The sequence below is a fragment of the Propithecus coquereli genome, unplaced genomic scaffold, assembly GCF_000956105.1.
Source record: "Propithecus coquereli isolate 6110/MARCELLA unplaced genomic scaffold, Pcoq_1.0 Scaffold30, whole genome shotgun sequence".
In the NCBI taxonomy this organism is placed as follows: domain Eukaryota; kingdom Metazoa; phylum Chordata; class Mammalia; order Primates; family Indriidae; genus Propithecus; species Propithecus coquereli.
The window spans coordinates 1,947,137-1,974,750 of NW_012148619.1; the positions used below are offsets into that span (position 1 = coordinate 1,947,137).

A 27,614-nucleotide genomic window follows, 5' to 3' on the forward strand; every position below is an offset into this window, starting at 1 on the left:
TTCTCCCCAGCAACAATTTTTGCCAGTTGAATGGCAAGAATGTGAGGCTGAGAAATGGCTATGACACCACCCTTTATTATAACTTCCCCCAAATTACCATGTAAGAAGCTAGTACTCTACTGGGCCTCATCATGGGACAGTCACAAGTAGAAAACAGGATGATCCCCAAAGAACCACTCTCTAGAGGGCAGCAATGAGGTTTGGAAGGCTCCCACTTCATAGATGGGAAAACACCTGTTGGTTAGGACTAGCTATGTGACTTGGAGCAGGTATGTCTTAATGGGAAAAGTAATTATGTCTATTTCAAAGGATTGTTTTGTTTTAGTTACAGGAGACAGAAGCCTAACTTAATCTAACTTAAGAAAACAAGAGAATGTGTTGGTTTATTAGCCGAAAAGTCTAGAGGTCACTTCAGGCATAGCTGGATCCAGAGGCTAAAATCTTATCATCAGGACTCATTCTCTGTCTTTTGGTCTTCAAACACAGGCAGGTCATTTCCATGCAGGCTCCTGGCAGCTCTGGATGCATCCTAGTAACTCAGAAACCTCAATAAAAAACAGCTCCTCCTTCCCACTTTTTCTAGCAAAAGTCTTAAGACTCAATGTCATTGGACCAACTTGGTCCACATGCCCACCCACAAATCTCTGTGGTCATGCGGATGAGTGTCCTGATTCACCAGGCCTGAGATGGGCAGTGGGTCAGCTCCACCCAAACCAAGAGACAAAATTGAGAAGGGGAGTGTCCTGAGGGAAAGTCAAGAGGCTAGAACCAAAGGAGTAGGAAACAGACACCAGGCAGGGAAAAGCAACAGATTTGCTATGTAGGGTCTAAGTGATGGGGATCAGGAAGTTTTTTTTGTAAAGGGCCAAATAACAAATATTTTAGGGTTTCTATTGCGACTACCCAACTCTGTTCTTAGAGTGCAAAAGCAGCCACAGACAATAGGTTAACAATAGGTTTGGCTGTATTCTAATAAAGCTTTGTTTACAAAAACAGGCAGTGGGCTGGATTTAGCCCATGGCTGTGGTTTGCTGACTCCTGGTCTATGCAGAGCCTACAATCTTCTTGCCCCACACATTCTAGAAAACTCAAGAAATAAGATCTGGCATATACAAAGTACTTATCAAATGCAGGCTATTATTATTATTGTTATTATTATTTATGCTATAAGTAAAGATAATCATGATAATATTGATGGTAATTATAATAATACTAACTGGATAATGAATGGTGAATCATATGTCAGCAGTGTATTCTGGAATTGTTTCTACACTGTTGGTGGAGTGTCCACTCCACATACTCTTAGAGCTAGAGGGCACTGCAAAAGTATCCAACTCAAATACCTCATTTTATAGATGAATTCTAGGTGCACATGAGACACAGCACGTGCACAAGCTCACACAGCAAGCTGCGGCAGTTTTGGAGTTTGCAGCTGTTTCCTGTAGCCCTTCTGCAACTTGAATGACTCTACCCTATGGGCATGGTATGCCTAGTACATTTGAGCACACAGGTGTAGTCAGGTATCTATCATTGATTTTTGAATCCATACTGGGTAGTGTGGTGATAGTACTGGTAAGATTCTTGGCATGTTCTTGAGCCAGCAGAAAGGCCTGATTTGGGACTAGCATGTGTTACATGACTCATGAGAACTTCCTGCTGCTGAGATGACTCAGATGTCTGTTTTACACGAAGATTACCAAACACCTCTCACTAGTTTGAAAACAGTGAGTAAAGTGAATGGTTACTCATTGCCTTTCTGACTACCCTCTTTGTCACTATTTCTGTTGGCCTAGCATGCTGGCAGCCATTTAGACAGCGAGCCTTCAGTTTGGCTACATGCTGGTGAGAGGATTCCCCTCTAATCCCCCATCAATTTAAGTCTAGAGAGGCCTGTGGGCACTTTTGTCTACACTCAGTGTGGATCCATTCACTCAATTCTTTATGACTCTGGCAAAACCCTCCCTGGATTTTGGTTAACCAGCAGCTCTGCACTGATCCAGGAGGTGGATATTTTAGAACCACAACTCTTTAGCTCTTTGTTTTTCTTTTTCCAAATTTATTTCCAACTGTCATCACTCAGGGTCATTTACATAAATCAATGCAATGAAATATTTTCATGAATCAAAACCAAGTCATAGAATCTTTTGATCTCGAGTACCACAGAGACTTCAGTAAATAGGATGGAAAATTTGGGGTTTGGTTTACTATTCCTCTAAGCCAAGGATCAGCAAACTTTTTCTGTAATCCCTGTGTAGTAAGTATTTTAGGCTTTGTGGGCCATAGGGTGGGCCATGATTTGGCGACCCCTGCTGTAAGCGCTAGTAAATTATAAATATAAGACCAAAGGATGGAACATTTGAATTGGCTGCCCAGTTACTTGCATATAGTGTTCAAAATCTGGGCTTTGGAGTTGGGCAGATGTAGGTTTAGCTTTGTGGTTCTACTGCTTACTAGGTGATTTAAGGCACATTAGTTCCCTTAGTTCCTTGTCTGTACAATGGGGATAAAATAGTACTCTACCCATTCCTCCCTTCCTCCCACCTGCCCATAGAGTTGTTGTTGTGAGGATCAAGCAAAGGAAATCACTTACCCCAGAGCTGGTATGCTCTGCAAATGATGATAATAATATTATCATAACCAATACTCTTATTGATAACCAAGCCCATTGGGCAAAAGCAACCATTCAAGAGCATAATACAGTTAATGAATTGACCAGATTACCTTCAGAGGGGTCTAGGTGGAGACCTTCAAGAAATCTTTTTTCAGCATCTTTTCTGGGAGAAAGTCTGAAGAGACTGGATTGGATTTTGCTTTGCGTTGTTGCCAGAATCCCGATACTAACTCATGACAGACTGTCTTCCTTTCTTCAATAAATGAGGCCTCACATCAGGCAGAAGAAAATCTCAAATTAAAAATCCATTTCTGAACATTTTCTTCAGGCACAGAGTTAAGCTACATGGCATGCCCAGTGTCAGGGTCCTCAACATGGTCTGAGAACCAGCAGTGAGGGGCGATTCCAGGCCAGAGGGACGATAGGACCCTGGCGGATTAGCTCTCAGCAGCTTCCTCGCTCTACCCGTGACTGAGCAACTACTGTTGCTATGGCTGAAGTTTGAAAGAATTTGTCCTGAAGCTGCCTGTATGTCCAACATCTTGGGGGAATTTTGCTTTCATTAAGCAAGTTTTATGGGCATTTAGGAAGAATTAGCAGTTGTGAGGTTGAGGTTGGGTGTGTTGGTGAAACTGGACAATGAGAATGCACACACACACAAAAACTATTTGGGACAATTGAAGGTCACATCTATGATGTAGTAACTAGAGGAACATCTGAGAATGTTATCCTCATCTTAAAGTTCCAGGCTCTTGCAGCTGCCACGTTATAGTGAAGAGGGATTGGGTTTGGATGAAGACAGACCAGGGTGTGCTTCCCAGATCCATCCTTTCCTAGCTATTTGACAATGAGCAAGTTGCTTAACTTTGCTTCCTCATCTGTAAAATGACTAACAGTGACTTCTCACATTGTACAAAATGTCTGTCTTAAGAGATGCTGCAAAAAAGTCTGTCCAGCCACACTCTACAGCCTGTGAGCACAGCTCACCAAATCTGCACATCCTACACACCCCCCCGCCACCCCAGTGTAGACTTGTAAAGAAAAGATTGATGTCATCTCTCAACATTTTAGCACATACTGAGTCATTACTTCAGACAGTTCTAATCTTGGGGCCATTGATAATGAGGAGAAATGCAGAGAAAATGATGAAACCCTATTCCAGCCCCTGTAACCTGCCAGTCTGCCATTGGTTATTCTTCATGCACCACCTCTGCCTGCTTTCAGGAAGGTGAGATCACAGGTCACTTGCTTCTGTTTTCATGCTCATCCCCAGGGAACATCTGCTAGTAGTTGTAAATTATGTGACATCTTTAGTAACAACAATGTGATTCACTCTTTTAAACCACTCCATACCTACATTGTAGCCTGGTGAATAAATACTCTTGTTTGGGGATTTTATTTAAGCATACAGAGAAAGCTCCCACCTGTACATTAATAGAACCAAATGGGATGGAGACTGCTAACTTATCAGGAGCCAGCCAGGTACTCACCTGACATCAGGAGATAGTTTGTTTTCCTCTTAACACTTCCTTCAGAAAAATAGCAGTACAGGCATGATGATAAATGGTAATTGACACTTGGCATTAGTGTTAAGGAGGCAATAGGGACTGGTGGGGACTGTGGCAGACTGGAAAATCCATGCCTGTCTGGAAGATAATCGCTTCTCAGTTCTAGCTGATTATTGCCATTTAGGAATCCAGGTTCCAAAATAGCTGTATTTTCCAGTACATAAGAGAAAGGTGAAATCTGAATTTTGATGGAAATTATACCAGCTTTTAAATGTTGTTAAATGATTCAAATTTAAAAATCAACAACAACAACAACAACCCTGTACTATCCTCGAGTTCTTAAGCACTTATATAGATTGAAGGGGAAATTGGGTAGCGATGGAAGAAGTTGGGGGGAAATGTTGGTGTGGACTAACACCCCCGAAATCATATACAGCATTTATTGTGACACTCTCCAAAGTAAAAAAAACTTGCCTATTTTATTCAAGTTTTATCCTGTTCCTTAGATTCTACTTACTAAAGCAGGAAAGTGGACAAACACCTTGAGTACCTTTCAGTAATAAGGTTGAAACAAAGAGCATTGATGTTTTGTTAAGAAAAACTTCAATGATTAACAGCTTACTGGAATTTATCACTGTAAATTAAAATGTTTTATAATTAATTTCCAACTCTTTATCATTAACATTGTTAAAGTTACTGTTTATTAAGTTTAGCAATAAAGTAAAGGAATCCTTACCCAAAAAGGGTGAATAAATTCTGTGACTTCTCCCCATTATTTTTGGTATAACAATATAGGAAAATGTTTTATTTTCTTAGCAGCTAAGAAGGAGACTTGTTGGGGCAGTGAATACTTGATAAACTGGGAGGATGGGAGGTGAGACCCACTCCAGGGAACGTGGATAAAGTACAATATCCGTTTCTCAGTAATGCAGTGTGGAGTTGGATCTGTTCTCAAATAAGGAACAATGGACTGAGTGTGTGCTGAGTGTGGCCTCGGGGCAGATGGGGAGAGAGTGGGTGGAGGAAGAAGGTGAAAAGGCCTGTCTCTTCTGTGTTAAAGTCCAAGGAGGTATTTGAGTCCAGAGATCTCATCTGGACTTCTCCGTAGATCTTGTTCAACCCCTATCACTGTATTTTTCCCTAGCACTTAATTCAATCTTCCAGTTTGTGCTGAATACCTATTCGGTGCCTGGCATGGTGTGTGCCATTAGGACGGAAGCAAAGGCAGGACATGATCCTTGCTTGGACGTCATGATTTAAACGTCAACCAGATGAGTCACTGACTCAGGAAGAAACCATGCTCAGCAATATATTTACCATTTTACACGTTGAGCAGAAACTAGCCTTTCTTCCAAGGCTATCTTGGGATGAAGAGCTTTCACCTCAGTTGCTAAGGAGCTGAGTGATGTTGATGATCTGGCAGCCAGTGTCCCACACCATCACCACTTCCGGGCTGTTGAGGAGATGTGGAGCTGCTGGAATGACTCCAGGAAGTGCATAAAAGTCAAGTCATGAGCACTCGTGGTCATTAGAGGCCATAGTTGCTTTTGGCAAGGTCACTAGACATTAGCTGGACTTCTGTGGACTTCAGGTTAAGGAGTTCCATAATCCTATCCTTGTGCTTTGTTTAGGTTTCTGTCTAAATCCATGTCTATAGGGGACAGTGGATGAAGCTGAGAAGATTCCTGCCACCTGCAGCCAGTCACCTCCCAGATCCAGTAGACTGGGATCCCTCTAGCTCCTCCACATCATTAGTCTCAGCAATTCTTATTAAGCACCTAATATGTCCTGGGCACAGGGATAGATATACGTCCCCTCCTTCAGTCTAACATCTAGTGGGGAAGGCATTTAGACCTTAAGCAAACCATACGATTGTGATGAAATGTGCAATGTAAGATCCTAGAGGCCTGAAAAGTGCATTCGGGGTTCAGGAAAAGATTATTCAAAGGGACAACATCGAAGAGTCGATTAAGACTTCAGGTTCTAATGTGAGAAGTAACATAGTCCCCAAACGCCATGCGCTGCATCTGCCTATTAAAAAGGCGGGGCAGGAGTGGATAATGACAGAGGATGCACAGTGCACTATGCCCTGTGAGCACAAAGCACCGTGAACCAAGCTGGCTCCATAAGCTGCCAGTGGGAGTAAGGCACCTTTTTCTCCTATGAGGAATTTCTGCTGTAAGAGGATTACCCTCAGTGGGGATCGGATGGCTCAGTTTCTCACTTGTAAAATCACCATATCAAACTAGTTTAGAAGTGATCGGGCAGTCAGTCACCTGAGTTCACTGGTGGACACGGCAGAGACAGAATATTTGGTTGACCGATGAATAGCCACAAATGTAGCGGCTCATTGTAAGGAACTAGAGTAAGAGATGGCACGAGTCCTCTGCAAGGCCTTGAAATGCCTCCCTGGGCAATGGAAGCCCTTTAGACATCATGTTGCTGAGCCTCTTAAACAGCTTATTGGCAAAGGAGAGAAAAAATGTGCTTTAGTCTGTGTCTATCTAGGGCCTCCCTCAAAGCAGGAAGAAACGAGGAAGGCTGGGGCAGAAGACGCCTGCCTACGTCTCGCAAGCGGGGGCTGAGGAGTCAGCAGCTGGCTGAGCGCACTGCTCTGAACACATTTCTGGAAGGGGCAGGGAAGCGGTGTTGATGGGGAATTCTCGGCATCTGCCACCTTGCCTCTCAGGCCCTCTGGAAACTTCAAATAAGATGATATCACAGTCAGCATAGGGTCTGGCACTACATTATTTTCCTACTGTTGCTGTGACAAGTTAACACAAATCGAGAGGCTTAAAACAAGAGGCTTAGCCAATCATTTATTATCTTATAATTCTGGAGGTCGGAAGTCTGAGATGGGTTGCATTGGGCTGAAATCAAGGCATCAGCAGAGCTGTATTTCTTTCTGGAGGCTCTAAGGAAGAATCTGTCTCCTTGCCTTTGCCAGTTTCTAGAAGCTTCCCACATTCTTTGGCTCATGGCCCCTTCTTCTGTCTTTAAAACCAGCAACACCGGGCTGAGTCTTTTCATGCTACCGTCCTCTAATTCTCTCTCTCTTGCCGCTCTTTTCCACTTGTAAGGACCTTGTGATTGCGTTGGGCCCACCGGGATGGTCCAGGCCCATCTCCCAGCCCAGGGTCAGCAGAGGAGCAGCCTTGATTGCACCTGCAACCTGAAAGCCCCTTTGCCCTGTGACCTGACGTACTCGCAGGTTCTGGGGTTTAGGTCATGGAAACTTGTGGGGAGGGAAGCATTAATCTGCCTGTCATTGGTACATCATGAAAAGTCAATAAATGGTCGCTATTCCTTACCAGTACTCCCTAGTAACTTCATTCTCGAGTATGAAGTTACCAACTACCCTTCGGTTTTTGAAATGCAGGGCTGACTTGCTGGAGGTCGAGATCGAGGAAGGCTGTCCTTGATGGGCTCAGGGGCGCAGTGATGTGGCCAGTCCTTGCGGGGAGGGTGGTGTGCAGGTCTGGGAGGCGTCCTGTAAGTGTTTGTAAGTAAGGAGCTTGGGGTGTTCTGACCATGATGGTGAAGAACGTGGAGAAGAAAAATCCTGGAGCAGAGAGGACAGCTGCCTTCTATGCCGCAAAGGCCAGTGGACGGGAAGGGATTCAGCTCTGTTTACTGTAAGTGTTGTGGTCGAGAGCATGAGCCGTGTTCAGGCAGAGCCAGTTCCCATCCCAGCTCAGCCACTCACCAGCTGCCTGACGTTGGACCTATGCCCGCACCTCTCTGACCTCTAGTTTGTCATTCTATAAAGAATAATAATAGCGTCTACCTTGTGAGCGAGTGTTGCGAGGTGTCAAGGAGATAATGCGTGCAAAGCATCCAATGCATCCTCTGATGGTAACAGTTTTTATTAAGTGGCTCCAAAGGGTAGAAAAACAACCAGGGGGTAAAAGCTACAGGGAAACAGATTTAGGCTCGCCATAAAGGAAGAGCATGCTAATAGTCAAAGCTATCCAACGGCGGGATGGGTAGAGTGTGAGGTGATGAGCTGCCCTTCATCGCAACTGTTCAGGTATTGACCGGACGTCAGCACGTGGAATGGCTGCAGCGATGTCACCTGGTGCTTTTTAAAAAGTCCAGAGGTCTAGGCCCCAGCTAGACTTGCTGGCCACATCCCTGCGCCCCTGAGCCCATCAAGGACAGCACAGGTTTAACTTGGCTGCAGAACCACCTGGTCAAATCCAGCTCTGCTCCTTCTAAGCATTGTGAACTTGGGCGAGTTTCAGAATCTTCTGGAGCCTCGGTCTCTTCATTTCTAAGGTAGAATAATTCCTTCCCTCTAGGGATGTCATGAAGACAAAGGAAGTTCATGGGTGCAAAAATGCTTTGTGAACTATGCGAATGTGTTAATAAGTTAAACTGATGAAATGTTAGTTAGTTACCGCAAGACCCCACTGTTGTTGTCTTGCAGGAGATGTTTACGTGTTCCCAAAGTACAAGGTGTTCTTTGGGCAAAATCAGCACCTGTTCTTTTGCTGGCAAATCGACCAATATGAGAATCAGCCATCTGGGGGCCAAAGATAGCTATATTATATATATTAACTTCTAACTCCATAATTTAGTTTGCCTGTTTTTCAATTTTTTACTCAAGTATGGCACTCCTACAAAAAAAGCACAGACATCTTATGTGAACAGCTTGATTAATTTTCACAAACTGAACACACATGTGCAATGAGCATCGGGATTAAAAAGAAATAAGAAAGAAAATTGCTAGCATTCAAGAAACCCTGCTGAGGCCCCAGAATTTTAAATGCAGTTGACTCCAGGACTGCCCCAGGCAATGAATGGTGTGCACCTGGCAAAGTTTGTGTCAAATGTTCTGGCGTCCTCTGCTTTTGTGTGTGGTTCCAGCCAGGACCCATGTCAAGGTATTCCCCTGGAGATTCCTATCGTTAGGGAGGGACTGAGAATCTTCCTTGTACTGGGGTGGCAGTGAATGGGTTGCTTTTTCCATGAGCTTTTGGCTTAAATCTGGGTTTCCTGCTTGGATGTAAAGGGACAGGTCTTTCAAGGAGGCATTTTAGACTTCTGAGAGCCAGAAGTGGTGACTTTGAAGGCCTCTTGGGAAACTTTGAGGAAGCCCTTAAGCATCATCTGGCAAAAGCATAGTGTGGCGTTTCAAACACCTGCCATGGGAAATCTCACCATCTGCATGGGCACAATAGTGACTCGCCTTCTTGCTTGAGGTTGTTGCTGTGTCGTGAAGGTGGCTGCTCAGGGTAAAGAAGAGAGAAAAGACACGCAGACGGACCACACTGGAGAGAAGCAATTATAAGGTGTGACCAAAATACCCAGAAAGTCCCAGCTACTGTATACAGTACCTCGCCCGTTTCTGCCAGGTGCCTGAGGTGCTGCCGCTGATTCAGCCACTTGCTAGTCACCATCCCAGCCACTCCCCTGTCTGGGAGACTGATTGGGAAGGCTCAGCTTGGGAAGGTTCTGGGTCTAGAAGAAGAACCTCCAGGGCCCGAGGGCCACATCTGGGGCTCTGTTTACCAAGAGTGTCCCTCAAGGTTAGGATCCCTGGGCTCTTGGAAAGGGAATGAATGCTCATACGCCCTGGTGGAAAGACCACATTTTGGAAAGTCCGGATTTAGAGATGTCGATGCTTGGCAGTTGGGTCCTAAGAGACCCTTCAGGGACCGGGGCATCTTCTTGAGTCCTCATCAGTTTCTGAGCCTGCCTGGCTCATGGCTCTTTACATGCCCCCCACCCTCAGCTCCAGAGTGCTGGGAGCACTGGGGCCACCATGCCTTGGCAGGGCACCTGGATCAAAGCTGCCAGCAAAGCAGGGCCAGCCCTGCTGCAGTGCTAACCTGCCCCTTCCCCCTGCCTACTGGTTTTTCTAATGCAAACATTCCCTGTTTCTGGCAGGACAGGGACGTCCCCATGTGAAGCCATTTCTCGTCTCCCTGCTCTTGCTTCTCTCATCTTCTCAGATTTCTTGGGCTTCCGGACCACTGCCCCCTAGAACCTGTGACCACAACATATTTTTTATCTACTCATTAGTTCATTTATTCATTGAACATACAATAATTCAGCATCTACTAGGAGGATGCTAGGTGTTGGGGAGACAGAGTCAAATAAGGCACAGTCTTGCCTTCAAAGAGTCTATGTTCTAGCGGGCAAAACAGACACGTAAACTGTGAGAGATGCCTGGAGAGCACAGGGGATACGGTCACCTGCAGAGAGAGCATCTAAAAAGGAAATCTGGGAGTCAACAAAGGCTTCTGGAGGGAAGTCATGCTTGAGTTGTCTTGAAGGAGAAGTACAAGTTGGTCTGAGAAGGCTGGGCTGGAGGGTGGGGTGGGGAGGACTTTTCAGCCAGTGGAGACGGTTTGCTTCAAGGCAGACTGCCTTATTCATCTGGAGAGGGGGCCAAGTTCCCTGTGGCTCAAAATCCAGCATGCACACTGCATGAGTCTCCTCCAGTTTATTAGGCTTGTCTGAAGTTTTCAAATTTTCTTCGTGCTGTTCCATGAGCCAGAGGCGGGTAGCAATTACTTAAGAATTAACATGACTTTAGGGACTGGGTGGCCGTCGTGCTCCTGGGCCATGGCATAATCTCTATCTTTAGGAGACATTCCCTATAGGGGATGATCAAACACCCCACCCCAGTCTCTCGCCAGGCCCTGGTGGCTCACTGTTCCTTGTCTTATTTCTGTTTCGGGTGGTGGAGCTATCTGGAAATGCGCAAATCTGTTTGTCAGAGCCGGCTTAAGTCTCCACCCTGGGGAGGATTTCACAAAAGTCTAGAGGTTTTTGTACTTCAGGTTGTATTCCTGACATTGAGAGTCATTCCACCGTGGCAGGGCTCATGGCAGCGGGAGCTTCCCAGCCCCCCGCACGCTCTGGCCCTTCTGGGACTTTTCCTTTATGAAAAGCACAAGTACCAATTTATTGGCAAAGAGATTTACTAAGACTCAACTGTAAGTAAACTGCCTTAATGGTCATATTGCAGCATTTGAGGCATTTCAGACAAAGAAAGGAAATTAAACTTGAGTATCTATTATGTATCAGATACTCTGTGGATGCTTTCATAAATATTATCTCATTAGAGCTCTCTAATGATCCAGTGATTTGGGTGGTATTGTTCAAAAGACTAAATGTCTTGTCCCAGCCATAGCTAGAAAAGGGAGATTTTCCACCGAGAATCCGGTGGACATGTAATTATACAATTGCATTCCACCAGGCTGCCACTGGCAGTTGCTAATCAAAGCGGATGTTTTAACGTCTGCTTCTGAGCCAAACAAATACAATTTTTATTCATGCCTTCAGAATTTTGTCTCCTACTGCTTCCTCTTTGCTCCTTGTGTGAGGACACCCAAAGGCCCAACTTGCCATTCCTGTCATTAGCTGGGTTGGGCCACTAGGCCTGGGAAGTGATTTGGAAAGAAGATTCTTTTCCCTCAATTTCTTGTCTTTTCTGTGAGCGCCACCTCTCCAGTTCCACAGGAGTTGACTGTACCTGATGTAGTGGTGTGTTTGGCAACTGGCTGGTCCCAATGCCAGTTTGCCTGTCTGACTGGGTTCCCACGGCATTGACCTGCCCATCTTAGAAATCTAGACTGAGAACGGGTCGGGGTGCATGGGGGTTGGAAGATGCCCGTGTCTGCATTGTGTACTGAATTTGACCCCCACATAGCTTCAGTGGCCCTAGAGAAACATGCTTGTGTAGCAGAGCGAGAAAAGGTGAAAATAGAGGTAAACACATAAAAAAACGGTTGTGGTTTGGTTGTTGCTGGCTTGTCCCTTGTCTCTGCCTTTCCCTGTGAGGGTTGTGATGCAGCCACCGGACTATCCCTTCATGGTCACTGAAATGACTTGCCTTTTGGTAAACTTGGAACGTATTCAGTCCTGGGTCCCTAGGATGGAATCCACATTTCTGGAACTGAGTGCTGTTAATGTCCTTTTCCTCACCTGGAGAGTTAGAGAATCACAGAATTTTAGAAAGTTAACACATTTCCAATCCAACCCTCCTATTTTACAGATTAAGAGAATGAAACCTAAAAAATAAAAATAGGCAAAAATTGATACCTAAACCCTACTGATATCTTACATTAAAGAGTGTTTTCTTGCCACTTCTTAGCATTTCACCCTATTGTCTGTTGATCACAGGCAAGTAAATTTACACTCATTTTACCCTCATCCAATTCCTGACACACCCAGTTAGCAGCAGCCCTGGAATTAGAACACAGACCTCTTGACTTCCAGGCCCATCCGGTTTCATTTTGCACACTAGGTCCAATCCCATTACGATCACGTGATATCTGTAAACTGTGCTTTTTAGCCAGATCCTTGGATATCCAGGAAGAAGCTACAGAGATGTATAGTTTGCGAAGTCTGGAGTTCTCACTGGCAAGACCTTTCCAGCTTTCTGGATCACTTTTGTGATCTAGCAAATGGATACAGTGAGGGCACAGTGAACAGAAGACAGGACTGAAGGGGACTGTGGAGGCTGTGACCCTCTAGGTTTCATTCACAGGATCTGTGAGGATCCGGGATCCGTCAGAGAGAGACTGACGTCTGGGTCGATAAGCATCTTCGGCACAGTTAAGCCGGGTTTTACAGGACCTAGCAGGAGTGAACAGTCCTGCAGGCTTTTGGAAATGCCAGGCTGTCTTAGAGTTCCAGGCCCTTTTACAGCAAGGGTGGTGTTCTTTAAGGAGCTGGAGAAATCCTGGATGTGGGACAATGATGGAATCACTACTTCATGGTGCTTGGTGCTCAGAGCTGACACCACTGGTATTTCCAGCATCTTTATCCAACCACACCAACTGTCTTGGGGGAAAGGCCCCTCAGCAGGCGCTGTTTTTGTGGATGAGGGTTAGACTTAGGCAGCAGCGGGGCAGATGGGGAAAGCCCTCAGACCTCGTATCTTCCTGGAGAAACACACCAGTTCCTTTTTGGCTCCCTAGGGGAATGTTCTTTTACCACCTCATTGAACCAGTGAAGGAGGAAAAAAGAATTTGGTGCCAGATAAGGTGACACTGAAGTGTGCAGCAGGAAATCTGAATCCAACACCACATCTAATGAGCCTATTATTAGAGGCTCTTGGCAGAGCAAGGGAAAGCAAATGCTAATGAAAAGCAGGTTCTGAGAATAGTCTGAAACTTAGCATTAGCCCCATTACATGTTCCCTTTCGAGTCCCAGAGGATGATTTGCACGATAAGCTGAGCTTGCTGTTAAAATAGGACTCACGTGGATTTGCATGAGAAAGAACTGGGCAGCGACTGCAAAAATTAACAGCTGTTTAAATAATTCAATGGAGAGGCTAAGGCTGAAGGAAATTATAGACTCATTGTTAAAGTTTTTAATTATCCCAACAGCTGTCCCATCACATGGACTTACTTTGTTGGGCCGTGGAGGCCACTTGAAAGATCGGATTTAGTCGGTTTGCTGAAATCTCCAACATTAAGGAACTGCAGTGCTACATCCTTCAGCTAGGAGGCACTCAGGTAGAAATCAAGGTGGTCAGCGGTGTTGCAGAGCATTAGCCTTCATGGATTTGCTATGCCGAAGCCCCACCTGGGCTTTCAAACTCTTTGTTGCTTTGTTCCGCCTGCACAGCCACAGGATGCGGGAAGGGAGTATTAATAAGGGGGTGGGTGTGCGACACTTGAAATGACTGCTTGTGTTTAGCCAGTGGACTTACCGGACCAGGTCTGGCGCTTTCTGCTTATTGCTCTGGAAACAAACCCGCAGGCTGTTGAGACCTCAGGTTTTCCACCTGTGGCCAACTCACTTCTTCCTGGTAACCACTTCTCTTGCTAGGAGCTGGGATAGTTATTGAGACCCCATCATATTCATGATAGTACTAGGGCCCAGCATTACGTATTTGGCATTCATTCGAATCCATGTGAAAACCAACACGTGCACACCAGAGGTTGCATCTGGTGGGAGACGTAGGCTCTGGGTGGCTGTACAGATTTCCAAATTGTGTATGTTGCATTTATTTGCTAAGCTCTAGACAAGTTGCATAATTAATCTAAGGAGACCCCTCATTTCCTCCAGGTTCCTGCTCAAATGTCCCCTCCTCCCAGAAGCCTACCCTGGCCACAAAATCACGCTGTGCCTCCCCACACACCACCCTCATCTCCTTCTCCTAGCACTCATTGCCACTTGAAATATATTTATCCACTTCTTTGTTCTCTCACTAAAGAGTACACTCCATGAGATCAAGGGCTTTGTCTTTTTTGTTTATTGCGATACCTTTAGAATCTAGAACAGCGTGGGACCTGAAATAGGTGCCCAGTAGAAATTTGTGGAACGATGCAAGCATGGCCAGAGGCTTTCGAAGAGGCATGCTGCCAGCCAGTCTGTATGAGGGCCATGTTCCCAGGAGCAAGCAAGAGGCCTTCGCAGTTCTTAATTTCTTTTAGCAAACTTTTGTCAAGCACTTGGTAGTAGGTGTTAAAGATTGTCTTCCTGTTCTCCCAGGGCTCACAGACTGGTAGAGAACGTAGACATTTAAATCAAATCCACCCTTTAAGATTCGACTCGGGTATAAACCCCTTCTGGGAGCCCTTCTCAAACATCCCTTCCTCTTGCCCAAGCCTGAATTAGGCACTATTCTTACGATTTCCCATAGCATCCCGTGCAGAGCTTGGTCATGGCTCATACTTAAAGGAGACAATTACAGTGCAATATGCTTTCTGTTTCCTCCTTTAGTGAAGGCTCCTTAAGAGTAAGGACAGTACCATACTCATTACTGAGTACAGTGTCTGACACATAGACTGTACTCAAGAAATATACCTTATCCCTACTATTGCTACTGTTACCATATGCATTCGTAATCAGTATTTGTATAGCTGGGTGTGAACACATTTAAAAAATTGTGTCTGTTATTCTAAAGGTATACAGGCTTAGAAGCAGCTCTATATTACATTATATAATATTCTATAATGTCATATTCCATAGTAGTCCCCACTTCAGGCTCTCTTTGTGTTCTGGGAGATGCAGTGGTTAGTTAGACTACTATAGAATTTTACACAGAGTTCTTGGGAAACTCCCTGTGTCTCCAGCTGCAAGCTGGAGTCTCTGATTTACTTTAAACATTATTTTCTATGTGCAAGTGTCAGGAACTCTTATAAGCCTGGAGTATCCAAGAGGGCAAGTCACAGAAATTCTCTCAATAAATACTTGTGGGTTTCTGACATTTTGAGGCTGCCACTTTGATGTGGCTGTTTTGATTCAGGGCTTCAGGGACATTTTGTCACAGCCTAAAAAACAAACCATTAACCATGCAGCAGTTTCCTACAACGAAGAAATGTGTGCAGCAGGCATCCAACCGCCTCGCTGGGTTGAGTGTGTATATTAACCTAATGTTTGTGTGTTTTCACTTGGACGCGGCTGTTTTGATGCCTGACACTTTCATTACATCATCTGGGTCTTGCCAGAATGTTTGCTTTAAATACTTGCTAGTCTTCCTTGAATACCATTATGTGCCTGATTCTAATTTCAATGGCAGAAGGGATGCAAATGTAGCAGAAGGCAAGGAGATTAACAATCTCGAGGGGACTGCGGAGCTTTGCCAAGGGCTGGCTAAGGGGATACAGTCACCACTGCTGAACACATACGACCTCCGTTCTTTCTTCGCCATTTCCCAGTTTAGAGCTTCAGATGACTGGCTGGAGAAATGTTTAAAAATGTAAAAAGATCCCAGTGAAACACAGAAATATGGTCTATCCATGTTAAAAAGATCATTTTGATCATTTTCCCCTGCTGTGCCGTAAAAAGAACTTTTCTGTCTGTTCCACTTGGCGACGGGAGGAAGTGGTATCTGTTGCTCACTGATCAGAAAGGCCCTTGTCCGCGTGCTAGCCACGGTCATGCCCTGTTTTCTTTTTCAGATGGTCCCAGTGGTCATTCGTGCACACAAATGTCAGGAAAGCAGAAGTCGCCTCAAAAATTAACTAGATGAGTAGAAAATTAGGCCATTAAGGGGAGAGTAAGAAGCTTATATTTTGACCAATATTTTCATCTGAGTATTTCACCAGACCATACATTATTCCCAATTTTAAAACAATTTGGTAGTAAGTATATGAATCAGCTTGTTATGAAAAAGCAAGCTGTTGTCTTTGGGTCCAGGTCTTAACTCTGAGACTGGAAGTCAAGTTCTTGGGGTCTTGTTGGAATGGCAGTGCAAGCGGGTAAGCCCCCTCTACTAAATGTCACCCTTGCCATGAAGTTGACAAGTGTTACATGTCTCTTCTTTGTGTTGCCAACTACCTGTGTCAGGTCCCATGCTAGCATACTTTTGTTTAATTTTTATGAGGTAGGTAGCTGGCTCTTTTTTCTACACACCTCCCAGCTAGCAAGTGATGGAGTCACGAGTTGAAGCCAAGGCTCTCTGACTCTAAACCCCACGTCATTCCCATTGTAATCAGGGATTCCAAACCACTGGTCTATAAATTGGTGTTAATTGCAAACACAGGTTTCCCCCGTCTGCGGTGAGGATGTCTGGATAACACCCTCGTGCCTTGGAAGGTGCTGTCATCCATTTGGAGATGGTGGACTCCCTTTCCAGGTGTTAGAGCCTTTTTTTTTTCCTTTTATCAAATGATGACGATTGTAAATGGCAGCTACAAAAATGTCCTAAGATGTCAAAGTGAAAAATTAGCCTCCTTAGGGCAATTTCCAAGCTTAAATTTGGAATCTTACTGGCCAGGGAAAGGAAAAAGCTGGGAAAGGGGCAGGGTACCCACTATCCCGGCAAGGGCTCTGCTCAGCAGACCCCCAGGATGGCTTAGGTTCATCTGGGGTTCATCCAGAAAAGGGCTGGGCGTCTCCCACAGATGAAGGTGATCAAAATGCTTCTTACAGCCATACTTCTTTGACTCTGAGTGACATTGGCTCTTGGGCAGTTTGGCAGAGTCCTGGTAATGCAAGTGACCTTTTGAAAACCACAATAGATTGATTTTTTTTTTTTGACTAGATGAACCATCTTTTCCAAAAGAGAGGTAAAACTTGTATTAATAGCTTTTGTGACCTTTATTTGTCACAGGATGGGGAAGGCTTGAGCTTGGAGGCATTTTAATTTTGATGTAACTCAGGCGTGACCCTCCTGAAGAAGTTACCTTTTTGCTGTTGTTACAAGAACAAAAGAGCTCAGGTTTTGGAGCCAGAAATAGCTGGATTTGAATCTCCATTTCTTTTGGCCTTTGCAACCCTGGACAAGGCTTAAGTGAAGGCTCTGTAACTTAGGACGAGGACGCTTCCCTCTCAGGGTTACTGTGGGGGTCAACTCTGGGGAAGACCCTACCACTGTGGTGGGGTCCCTTGTCTTTACTGCGAGGATCCGAGGTCCTGGGGATGAAAGCACCTGGCACGTTGGTGTTCACTGTGTCCTGCCATCCTGCTTATAGGTGAACTAGAAATCCGGGTGCCCTGAGTCACTCTCGTTTTCATTTTCCTGCTAATGGTTCCAGATTCCAACTGTGCCTGGGGAGGCTCCTACTACCTGAGTCCCTGAAGCTGCACAGAGGAAGCGCCCAGTGTCTCTAATCTCTGCCTTCACTCCTGTTTCAGTGCCAACAATATGCCCAAGCAGGTGGAAGTGCGGATGCACGACAGCCACCTCACCTCGGAGGAGCCCAAGCACCGGCATCTGGGCCTGCGCTTGTGCGACAAGCTGGGGAAGAATCTCCTGCTCACCCTGACGGTGTTTGGTAGGTGCCTGATGCCCCGCAACTCCCATCCCCTCTCCTGGCTCTGGGGGGCAGCTGGTCCTGGCAGACAGCCCTCCCACCCCACTGGAAGCCACACACTCTGCCTAAGGCCCTGGTTGCCTGGTCATCGCTGCCTCTGTGATAGAATCTTCTCCCGTCACCTGCTCTAGCTGTTTGTCCTCCTCCTTTGGATTCTCGTGGTTCTCAAATTTTATGCTTAGAAGTTTCCTGTAAGTGTGTTAGCATGCAGATTCCCAGGCCATACTCACAGAGACTTTGCTTTGGGCTGTCTGAAGTGAGGCCCAGGAATCTGCATCTTAGCAAACCTTCTAGGTGATTCCAAAGCAGGTGGTCAGTGGACTGCATTTAGGGAACTACCTGCATCAAGGTAAGACACACGAGTTGCAAAAAACCCCACTAAAATGGATCCCAGGGTTTGCTGGGAGCCATTTGCTGGGCACGTTAGCTAACGAGGTCATTGTGGAAGAGGCTTGTGCCGGTACCTTGGTCTGCTCCAGCTCCAACCTGCACGTCTTCCTCCCCTCCTTCCGGCCTCGCCCAAGCTCTGGTTGCTCTTAGGCTGTTGATGCAATCTCAGTCTCAGGTTTTCCACCAGGGTGTATTGAAAAGAGGGCAAGTTGCAATTCCTTGTAATGACAACCACACCATTTCCTTTCTCAATCCCTCTCTTGCTCTTCAGCTCTCACTTGGGCTACACAGAGAAGCGATGAACGATTCCTCCTCCCCACCCGCCTGCACACTCTCCGTTCCCTGGTCTCTCCTCTGACTCAGTCATCATGATGCTGAAGGCTCAGGATAGGACCAGCAGCTGCCACAGTTCAGTTCACTTAATAAGAAACCACAGGCATGCTGGGGTTTTTCAAGGGTTTATTCCATGTAAGAAGATCTCATTCATCACAGGACTTGAGGAAGCTGAACACTACGATTTTCACCTGTAGAAGAAAGAAAGCTCAGGCTTTACTCCTTCCACAATCCCAGAAATTAACACCATAACCCATGTCCCTAGGAACTCTCTCCCTCCTTACGGCCAGTGGTGCTGTAAGCAGACTTGTGTTTTCCCCAAGGGCCATTTATGTCAGCCACCTGTTTGCAGAGATCTGAAGTTTTCCTTGTGGGATCTTTGAGTCAGTAAAGTGAAAGGTTCCTGCCAGGATCTCTGCCTAAACTGTTTCCTCCCAAATTACATAGTTTTAGAGCTTCTCCTTGAACTCCTATAAGATCAGCGATCTAAAAACTAGATACAAGGACACAGTTGTCAAGGACAAATCTTGAGGATGAAGCCAAAGAAAGTAAATGGGAAGAAAAAAAAATGGAACTCACACTTGCTTGGTCAATCCTTTTATCTGGCCTCCAGTTAAAATGAGAAGACATGCATTAAACACCATGCCACATGGGCAGGCCTGGGCTGGGCGGAGAAGCAACATCTGGCGCTGTGGGTTATTTCTACTGACAGTTCTGGCTTCAAGTAGACAATATCCTCCAAGAAGTTGGAGTCAAGTGGCCAGGCCTTCAGAGGGTTCTCCTTGGCGCTCCTGGTACTGCCTTTTAGAATAGTTGGAGGTACAGAATGTTCTCTTGCTAGTCATCAAAATCAGCATCACTTATCTAATGTTGTTCTTGTTACATGTTATTCATCATCTAATCATGCGGAAGCACAAGAAAGGTCAATGTTACTGAAATCAGTCCTTCATTTGACTAGGGCAAACAATCAATTCAGATTTTCCCCATCCTTTTTAGGTGTCATCCTGGGGGCGGTGTGTGGAGGGCTTCTTCGCTTGGCGACTCCCCTCCACCCTGATGTGGTCATGTTAATATCCTTTCCGGGAGACATACTCATGAGGATGCTGAAAATGCTCATTCTCCCCCTGATCATCTCCAGCTTAATCACAGGTAAGACCAGCAGGCATACTCCTGCTTTCGGATTGACTGCAGAATCTCAAGTCAGTTGAGTGAGTGTGGTCCTCTATGTCATTTCACTTCTGAGCTGTGTTCCTGTCTCTAAAATGGGGATAATCAACACTAAAGAAAAAAGCTTGCCATCCATTGGTGTATCTCTTTGCAACCAAAGACAAAAAGGAAACACAGCCCCCCTGTTACAAGTGATGATATCTCTAGTGATTTTAATTTTTAACGTACACTTTTCTCAATTTTCTAAATTATACTTGTCTTCAGAAGCAGAAAAAGGTAAAACATGGAAAAGGAAACTATCTCGACTGTGTAATTGGGCATAGAGAAAGGTTGGCATTAACAGTAAATGAAATGGTACATATAAAAGCCCTTTGAGTTTTTCAAAACAAAGCTCCCCTTAGTGTATGGCATCACGCTCATTTATTTTTGGCTAAAAGAATTAATTATTTTATTTGAAAAAATTTTTAGCCCCCTCCATGTGCTTATACTGATAGTTCCCTCCTTACCAAATAATATTGCTCAAACAGGGTATCGATTGCTGTTATTTAGAGACTAAGGTCTGAGTGAAGGGTGGGAAGCTGGGCTTCGGTCCATATTTGGGCACCAACCAAAGAGATGACCTTGAGAAGCTGCCCCTCTGGACTGACTGCTTCATGAAGAAAGTGAAGCTCCAGTAACCCCAAGAGATGCAGATGCTACACCAGGTTGTCACAAAGCCTCAGCTGGTTGTCCAGTGACCCCAGTGACCTGAAATGCTGAGACTCAGGATCAGGCACTCAGGAGTTAAGCGAAATCTTATCATTCAGTCCTAGATTCAGTGAAGCTGTGCTTTTACCCTGAATGCTCCCTTCCAAACCGGAAAGAATGTTCTCCAAGCCTGTTTAACAGATTGCATGTAGGCCAACCTGGTAAGGAAACTAGCTCCCAATGGCTTGAATTAGATTTCTGGCTGAAAAGAAAAGTAGGTCACATGTAGGCTAGCTTAATTCAGTGATGTTCATGGCAATAACCTCCTCTCCCATGGCAAAAAGGACTGGTCTCCAGAAAGCGGTTCAATCTCTCTGTCTGTTAAAAGCAGGAACTGAAACCAGGAAGTGGACAAATTGAAGAAACAACTAGGAAAAAAACCCAATGGAGGCTGGAGTTTTTGTGACTTGCTTGGAATTTCCTCTCACTCCCTCAGTAGAGATGAAGTGCCCACCGCCGGCGGGGTACTTTACCGGGTGATCTCTAATCCCCACATGAGGCTGGGAACTATGTGTCTTCCTTGTGCTTCAGCTTGGAGAGATGAGAGCGCTGTGCTCACTCATTACTCTTAGATTCTCGATTTCGATTTCTCATAATATATTCAAAAGACATTTAGAGCATGACATAGAGCTACCAGCTTTTTATTTTCCCAAGTGAGGACATTTAAAAAAAGGTAATAAACAAGAAAAAACTAGCATGTACCAGCATCATCGCTTCATAAAAGAAAGGATACCTTAGGACCAAAAAAGCGAACAGGATGTAATCTCAGAATTAAAAATGGAATATCTTCAACTGTATTTTAACTTGCTACTGCACACTGACAAAAAAAGTTGTCACAGAGTTTGTAAACTCTGAACCGGGTAATCTCCAACTCTCCCCAGTTCTCTAGAGTCTTGAAGATGTCCTTGGAAAATGGAACTACAAACTGTGAGACTGAGCAGAAATATTCAGTACTGTCGGCCCTCCATATCCGAGGGTCACACATCTGTGGATTCAACCAATTGCAGATGGAACATGTTTTGGGGGAAAAAAAACCCAATAAAAAATAATATAATAGTAAAAATTATACAAATTGAAAAATACAGTATAACAACTATTTACATTGTATTAGGTATTATAAGTAATCTAGAGATGATTTAAAGTATACAAGAGGATGTGCGTAAGTTATATGCAAATATGCCATTTTATATAAGGGACTTGAGGGGTTCTGGAACCAATCCCCCACGGACACTAGGAGAGACCATAGTAGGAGGTTTAATTAAACGTTAATGCATTTGTGTATTGAAGGCATGAGCTACAGATATGTAGAGATGGGTCATTAATACAAACATAATAGAATTAATCCATCTGGATTTCTTTCAATCCAGGGTTGTCAGGCCTGGATGCTAAAGCCAGTGGCCGCTTGGGCACGAGAGCCATGGTGTATTACATGTCCACGACCATCATTGCGGCTGTGCTGGGGGTCATCCTGGTCTTGGCTATCCACCCAGGGAATCCCAAACTCAAGAAGCAGCTGGGGCCTGGGACGAAGAACGATGAAGTGTCCAGCCTGGATGCCTTCCTGGACCTTATTCGAAATCTCTTCCCTGAAAACCTTGTCCAAGCCTGTTTTCAACAGGTAATCAACCTTCTCATGTTCCCTCTTCCCCAGTCTTCTAAGTTATCAAGGTAATAAGTTAGAGACTCTTTCAACAAACCAATTCTGGGTAGCAATTTTCTTAATATTTAATTATCTTTGTCTAGGCCCAGGGGTCATATGAGGTGGTCTGGGGCAGGATTTGAGGATTGGAGTCTCATGGTTTTTGCCTTTTTAAACCTTCCCTTTTTTGTTCAGCTCACTTAATATCTTCTTGCTCTGGGATGTACCCCCGTTTTTTTTTCTTATATCTCTTCCTTTCCTTTTTGTTTCTGCTTCTGAGTCATCCACAGGCACATTTGCATCAGCCTTGTCCACAACCCTCTAGAGTACCCAGCGGTTCTCAAACTTGGCAGTATAGCAAAACCACACGTGGCACTTTTAAAAAATACAAATACCCTACAGAATCAGAATCTCCAAGATGGATCTGGGGCTTGGGTATTTTTTTAAATTGTGGAAGGAATATATGCAGATTGTGAAAAATTTAAATAGTATAAAAGCACATAAAGTAAAAATCAGAAGCTCCCACTCCCCTTCTCTTGAGCTATTCATTTTGAGAATTTTGTTTCCTCTCATATATTTTCTTTGCCACATATGCATGTGTGCATAATATTTAAAAGAATTCAGCCCAAGGGAATTGCATACCATGTTGCACTTACTTTTTCATTTAACAGTGTTTTAGAGTCATCTCTCTCTTTTTTCAATGATTGCATAGTATTTCTAAAGGGTAAATTTCTAGAAATGAAAATGTCCCCACAAAAAATTTTATATTTTGCATTTGCTGGATGTTGCAAAATGACACAACAAAAGTTTGTGGCAATATATATTCCTACCAACTGCATACATGCATATGTACTTTTTTAAACCTGTGATTTTTAAAAACAGATGATTCTGAGGAGTGGAACCACTGAGTTAGCTGCCTACACCCAGTCACTACCCTGTTTTCTAGCCCCAGGGCCAGCTTAGGTTAGAACACATCTCAGTTCCCACTAGCCCAGGTAGGAACAAAGCTAGAACCAAGGAGCCTCCTTCATGCATTTCCAGGGAATCACAGAAGAATGAACTTGAGAAACAGAAGAAAAGTCTGCATTCCCAGCTGCCCCCAAATGCACTTGTCAACCACTGCAGAGCCCAGATTGCTCTGTGTCGGGATATGTTATCTGACTCTAAATGCCATTTTGGTGGCACATGTAGCATGACCCTATATTGAAGGAAACGGTTCCAGGCAGGGGAAGTTGGATGGGGAATGAGTAGAAACAGGCTGCAGAAGCGGGTGTTTGCTGGGCTGCCTCTGTATAAGGTGCTCACCCCTGAGCCAGCCTGCTTAGGAAGAGAATTTACTTGCTTTGGAGTGATAGACGCAATTGAGTGCCAACTCTTTTCTTGACATTTTGGAAAGAGTGCTCCGGAACTATAGCTGCTGGAAACTGAGTTGGTGGGAGATGGGCTAGGGGGAGCATGGGAGGGCCCGAGAAGGGCAGATTTGGGCTCTGTGCCTGGTTATGGCTGTGCTGTGTGCAAAAATGAGATACCTTTAATCTCAGTCCAGAAGGCAAGACCAAGAAGCAGGCAGGCTCCTAGAGTTGTTGCTCTGGTTTTGGACTGAGCTTTTGTGGGGTCAGCCACACTCCCACTCAGTGACCTCTCTGATCAATGGGCAGTCTTTGCATAGAGCTGCCCATGGCAGGAGGCACTATCTGTGACACTAGGATGGAGACCTGAGCCATTCCCTGCCCCACCCTGGCCCTGACCTCACCCCTCCACTGCCAAAATTCCTATGAGGACTGAGCCTTAGTCTCCAATAAGCTCAGGGTCAAGGTCTTTTGGGGTTAGACAATCTGAAGAACAATAGTGTGGAATCCTTTAGCTCAGGGTGAGGGAGGGTACAGATTCCTTAAGCCTGACAAGGAGAGCCTTGAAGAGGACTTGAAGAGAGGAGGTCCGTGTAAAAGGATGTGGCATTCCCAGACCTGCCCGAGAGGTGTCCTCTGTGTCCACGAGGTACAGCTGGAAGTGATTTAAAATTACTCTCTCAAGCGGAGGGGGCTTCCTGACCAGAGTGAGAAATAAAGATGTAAAGGAGAAAGTGAGCTGTCCTCAGGGCAGAGGCTGCCTCCCCCAACGTGGTAGGACCTGCTGTGCCCAAGGCAGGGTCCCTGTGTCTTTGAGAGCAGGGAGGTCTCCTGCTTGCTGTTTAGAGCTGCCTCTGAACCAAGGTGAGGTTTCCAAGAGAGTAACCGGCTGTAGAGTGTCGCCTGACAGCATTAAATCAGGCCCAGTAATAGAGACCAGACGTGTTCTTGTCTTCCAGAAAATTCAGTGATCTGTGTATGTGCACTGAGCCAGTACTCGCGTGTATGAATGGCTGCCCAGCTCTCTGCTTTGCACGAGGATGCCGCTGGGAGTGGGGCACACAAGGCCCCTGCCCCATGGAGGGAGCTTACCTTCCAGGGGAGGGAGCTAGGCGGCCCCAAACATCAGGAAACACACAAGGGACTTAGACAGTAAGAAAGGCAGGATGAGGGACTGGGCAGTAACTAGGAGAGATGTTAGAGCTGAGCTGATAGGGGAGCAGAACGAGCTAGGCCCGAGAAGACCTAGGGGAAGAGCCTTCTCAGCAGAGGCACAGACGTGCAGAGGCTCAAAAATACTTAGTGTGTTCAGAGGAGAGAAAGGAGGTGGTGCGCGGCCAGCGTGGAGGTGTAGCCAGGGGAGGAAAGTGAAACCCAGCCCAGCCAGGACCTGGTGGGCCAGGATCAGATTTGAGTTTCTAAACTAAGAGAGTTTTAGGCAGAAAGGTGACTCTTTTTCTATTTTTTAAAAAAATCTGGCGGCTATGAATATAGATTGAGCCTTAGGTAGCCACTTAACTATAGATTGTACATAGACAAGAAGAAAGGTGGGTAGATCAGTTAGGTGGCTTTTGCAGGTTTTAAGGTGAGAGATGATGATGGTGGCTTGTGCTCAGGTAGACTGGAGTTGGCACCTGCTGTGGTTTTAATGTTGGTCCCCTTCAATACTCATGCTGAAATGTAGTTGCCATGGTAACGGTATTAAAAAGTGGGACCTTTAAGAGGTGATTAGGTCATGACATCTCATGGGTGGGATTTATGCTGCTATAAAAGGGCAGGTTTGGCACCTTTCGCTCTCTCTTTGCCCTTCCGCCTTCTGCCACGTGGTGATGCAGCAAGAAGGCCCTCACAAGATGCTGGCACCTTCACCTTGGACTTCCCAGCCTCCAGAACGGGGAAAAAATTAATTACGCAGTCTCAGGTACTCTGTTACAGCAGCTCAAAATGGAATAAGACAGCACCCAGATGGAGCTGTGCAACCCAAACAGGTTCTGTGAATCCAGAACTCGAGCAGAGAAGTAGGTCCGTGTTGCAGTGTTCACGTCTTTTTCACGGTTCTGGTTACTGTTGACATGAGATATTAGATATAAAACCCGTAGCACCTGGCCTCCTACCTGATCCTGCTGCCACCATTTTTTTAGGTCCATGAGCATTACTCCTTTGAACCCAAGCTTTGGCTTCCGTAGCATTCTCAGGATAGGCCGACAGTCGTTTGGCTTGATTCCCTTTTCTTTCCTGGAAACATGACTCTGTTGTTCACAGAACCTTTCCTTCTGATCACTCCTACATTCTCTCTTCACACCAGCGTTGCCCAGATGAAGGGGCCAGGGAGCTGCCTGTTTTCCCCTCACACAGCCAGCCCTGGGCTTCCTCTCTCCCTGCACAAGTGCACATGGCCAGGCTAGAACAGAGAGCAGCCTGCCTCACTTCACAGAATGCTGACCTCCCTTCTGTCCCATTGCAGATAGCTGGGAAGTTCAGCATTGCTTACTTGTGGCCCAGCTGCAGTGAGATTGGGTCCATATAGTTTAACATACAGCACGGGCAGTGGAAGGAATTCAATGGAGGTCAGGTCATCTGAGTTGAAGTCCCAATTCTGCCAACAACTCTATGACGTCCGACAAGTCACTTGACTTCCCCATGCATCCTCTTCCGTATCTATTCAGAGTTCAGCCATCTGTTACCTACTATGTGCCAGCACTGACATTCTAGGATTCTGCGTTGAGTTTTATTTTAATGCCTTTGGAGGTGGTGTTTTTTTGAGCTCAAATGTGGGTTTTTATAGCACTCTGCATGTAGGGTGCCTGGCACCTTTAAAAATAGGACCATTGCCACGAATGTCGAGGAATAGTGTGAGAGGTTCCTTGTGAGCCATCTGCACAAAAATGCTTGGGGAACATCAAGCAAGGCTTGGCATCACTGCCCGGAAGGAGCGTGTGTCTTTCCAGCTTTCATGTGGATCTGAAATATGAGCAAATGCTCCTGCCATGGCGGCTGCTGGAAGCTGGCACACTTGGTGCCCGGATGGAGATTCCCAGAGCAGCCTGGCTCAAGAAGGAGCCCAGACCCCTGTGATGGCAGCCTGTGATGACTGTCCAGCAGGAGCCAGGCAGGGAGGGCAACAGGTGGATCGTGCGTGGCTCATCTGACCCCTGCCAACGCTCTCTCCTTCCTATTCCTGAGCAGACCCGGGGCCCAACACAAGGGGCCAGGGGGACCATCTAACTGGGTCTCACAATTGTGAAGAGCATCTGAGTTAAGACGTTTGATATTATCCCTGAACTACAATCACGAGACCGAAAGGAAAAGACGCCCATCCCCCAATTTTAAGCTTATGTCCCATTATTGGACCACACTTCTTATAATACATTTACAAATTAATTTTATAAACTGTAATTATCTGTGATTAGCACAATTGTAAACCACTGCCTGTGTGTAATAAAACATCACTTTGTTAAACATACACATATAAAATATTCCCCAATTTTCCTAACCCTGTTTTGGCATTTCTTAATTATTGTTAACATATTGGGAACCTTAACATATATGAGTGGACAGGATTTTTTTTTTTTTTGACCTTTTAGATCAAACTTCAACTTTGTACTTTTTCTTCCCCCTTGCTCCATTAGATTCAAACAGTGACGAAGAAAGTTCTGGTGGCACCTCCGTCAGACGAGGAGGCCAATGCAACCAGCGCCGTGGTCTCGCTGTTGAACGAGACCATGACCGAGGCCCCCGAGGAGACGACCATGGTTATCAAGAAGGGCCTGGAGTTCAAGGACGGCATGAATGTCCTAGGTAGGCGAGCGGGCTGTGGGGGACTCAACTCTCTGGGGGAGGCCCCTGCTCCCTGTGGGGCGCCCTCCCCTGCGCCTTCTCAGGAAACAGTACCGCCACTGTCCTCTGGGGGGAGCAGGAGGTCCTCTCTGGGGAGCGGTTCAGGGTCGCTCGGCCCCAACGCTGAGCGACGAAAGGAGAGGGAGGGGCAGAGAGACCACGAGGGGACACGGCAGCCCGGAGGGCTCTCGGTCGCTGGGCGCGTCCCCCGACTCTGCGTGGTGTTGGCAAGTCATTTTCTCTGGCTCTCCATGTTCCTGAGTGACACATTCATTTCTTTCATTTCTTAAGCATTGTTTTTTAGC

General features: G+C 45.7%; 1 protein-coding gene across 3 annotated transcripts in view; it reads left to right on the forward strand.

Moving 5' to 3' along the window:
* SLC1A2 (solute carrier family 1 (glial high affinity glutamate transporter), member 2) overlaps nucleotides 1-27,614 on the forward strand; it is a 92,676-nt gene that overhangs the window by 13,520 nt on the left and 51,542 nt on the right. For all 3 annotated transcript variants that reach the window (XM_012649609.1, XM_012649610.1, XM_012649611.1), the window contains 4 exons: nucleotides 17,669-17,808; nucleotides 19,567-19,719; nucleotides 21,852-22,102; nucleotides 27,102-27,270. In XM_012649609.1, coding sequence (XP_012505063.1) covers nucleotides 17,669-17,808; nucleotides 19,567-19,719; nucleotides 21,852-22,102; nucleotides 27,102-27,270 — 713 coding nt within the window. The remainder of the gene's footprint in view (nucleotides 1-17,668; nucleotides 17,809-19,566; nucleotides 19,720-21,851; nucleotides 22,103-27,101; nucleotides 27,271-27,614) is intronic.